The sequence below is a fragment of the Penaeus chinensis genome, chromosome 38 (genome assembly GCF_019202785.1).
Source record: "Penaeus chinensis breed Huanghai No. 1 chromosome 38, ASM1920278v2, whole genome shotgun sequence".
In the NCBI taxonomy this organism is placed as follows: domain Eukaryota; kingdom Metazoa; phylum Arthropoda; class Malacostraca; order Decapoda; family Penaeidae; genus Penaeus; species Penaeus chinensis.
Genome location: NC_061856.1, coordinates 4,162,936 through 4,165,435, shown reverse-complemented (window position 1 = coordinate 4,165,435; position 2,500 = coordinate 4,162,936). Strand labels below are relative to the sequence as shown.

The 2,500-nt window shown below is 31.4% G+C and overlaps 1 protein-coding gene across 1 annotated transcript in view; it reads right to left on the bottom strand.

The window, feature by feature from the left end:
• Nucleotides 1-612: 612 nt before the first annotated feature.
• Nucleotides 613-2,500, bottom strand: part of LOC125045913 (probable serine/threonine-protein kinase clkA) — a gene marked incomplete at its 5' end in the record, with an annotated part of 14,730 nt that continues 12,842 nt past the window's right edge. The window contains one exon of the mRNA XM_047643517.1: nt 613-672. Within this exon, the coding sequence (XP_047499473.1) occupies nt 613-672 (60 nt within the window). The remainder of the gene's footprint in view (nt 673-2,500) is intronic.

Genomic DNA, 2,500 nt, shown 5'->3' with positions numbered 1-2,500 from the left:
CGTTGCACAAATTTCTGAACTTGCAATGTAGCCATCTTTCAATCGAGTTCATGCCCTGCGTGTCTGAAAAAGTAAATTCATCCAAAACGTTCATAATCCCTGAGAAACGTATTTCAACCACTCAAGACAAACATAGTAAGAACCGCATTCATGTTGACAAATGTAGAAAAGGTATGAATGAGAATGAATATCTTCACAATACAAGATATATTTTTGACCGGTTTCGATTATATCTTCATCAGAAATACATGTATTTCTGACGATGAGATAATTGAAACCGATCACATACATCTCTTGTATTGTTAAGATATTCATTCTCATTCATACCTTTTCTACAAACATAGTAAACTGAAGTTCAGTGTCATATGAAAATTCTTTACATTTGATACTGTGATGACACATAATGCTAATGACCTAAGATGTTAACACGGCTAACAGTTCTTAATACCGTAATGCTAACATAAGAAAACACATCATGTTTTATACGTAACATTGGCTCATATACAAATCATATTCATAGTGATCATTCTAAATCAAGGAACATATACAAAATTAAAGTCACTTTTGGTATGATTTTTTTTTTTTTCCGTCAGCACATTCTTTGTTCTTTAACTAGGTCTTCCTGTTGCAAGATGGAGCTATTTTGGTGCTACTGCTGTTCTTCTCAGAATTCTAGATCACACGATAGTACGGAGAAGTATAAATCAAACAAGTAATCAGAGAAAATGATCTCGTCTGTTTTATTACTCTGCCTTATGATACAATCTAACCAAAAGTAGACAAGTATGGAATGCGTAATTTTCCTGGTGTAACCTTTTCCCATACTACAATCATCGGTAGTTTATATATATATATATATATATATATATATATATATATATATATATATATATATATATATATATATATAGATAGATAGATAGATAGATAGATAGATAGATAGATAGATATATTCATATTTACATATAAATATATATACATGTATGTATATACATTTACATTTTCCTTTTCTCTTCTTCTTTCTCCCTTTTCCTTCTTTCTATCTTTTTTTTTCTTTTTTTTTTCTTTTTTTGTAAGTGAGCTTGTCATAATTAATTTCGCAATCTCTCTCTCTCTCTCTCTCTCTCTCTCTCTCTCTCTCTCTCTCTCTATATATATATATATATATATATATATATATATATATATATATATATATGTATATATACATATACATACATATATCTACTTACATATATATAGTACATATACGTACATATATATATATATATATATATAGATATATATATATATATATATATATATATATATATATATATATATATATATATATGTATGCATGTGTATGTATATATATATATATATATATATATATATATATATATATATATATATATATATATATATATATATATATATATATATATATATATGGACACACACACACACATATGCATACACACACACACTCACACACACACACACACACACACACACACACAAACATGTGTATATATACACATATACACATACCTATATACATGTCCCTTGGAGCGTGGCTGATTAGATAGGGCATCCAATCTGGCTCGGGTGGTACTGGCAAGCTGCCTCACAAACTTGATTTGAGATTTCAGAATTATATCACGCAGTAGGGCGATACAGGCAGATAATTTGTGTTTCGGGGAATTGTTGTGTCTCTTTATCTATAGTTTATACAGATTGATCTTCATTTGTAAATATGCATAAAATGAAAGGTTCAGTTTTTGTTTAATATATTTTCGCTGCGTATTTATAATTATTGTTTTACCTTACATGCATTAGTTAATCGCCCTTTCTCTCTCTTTTTTTCGCTTACTTTTTCTTACTTTTCTCCTCTCTCCCTCATTCTTCCTCTTTTATATTTTTTTTTTTCTCTCTTCCCCTCTTCTTCTGTCTTTCTCTTTTCTATTTCCGTTATTCCATTCTCCTGGATATATCTTTCTTCTTGTTTCCTTTTTCTTCCTCCCCCCCTCCACCTTTCACTGTCCTTCTATGTCCTCTACAAATTTTCTTTTCTTCCCTGTTCCTCTAGAGTTATCTCCCCTCTTCCGTTTATCCGTAAAATCGTTTCACTTCTCGTTTCTCCTTTTTTTCCTTTTCTCTCTTTCCATTTTCTTTGACGCCCTTGACCTCCCGGCGATTTGTCATTGTCTGTGTTTCTTTATTCCCGTCTCTCTCGTGTATTTTTTCCTTTATTCTTCTTTTCTAACCTTTTTTTTTATTTCCCTCTCCTCCCCCGTCAGTGTTTCCTCCTAAAGGGGGTTGCATATCTCTCTCACTCCAGTCTAGTGTGTCACCCTTTTGTTGTCTTTTCGTTTGTGTATGTAACCCCCTCTGGTTCTCGTTAGTTAGTTGTGCATCGGTCGATTTTTGTTTATATATAGATTCCTCCACTGCGCGTCGCTCTGTCGGCCATTTCTCATAGTTTTGTGAGATTTCTTTCTATTATCGGTACAGTGAG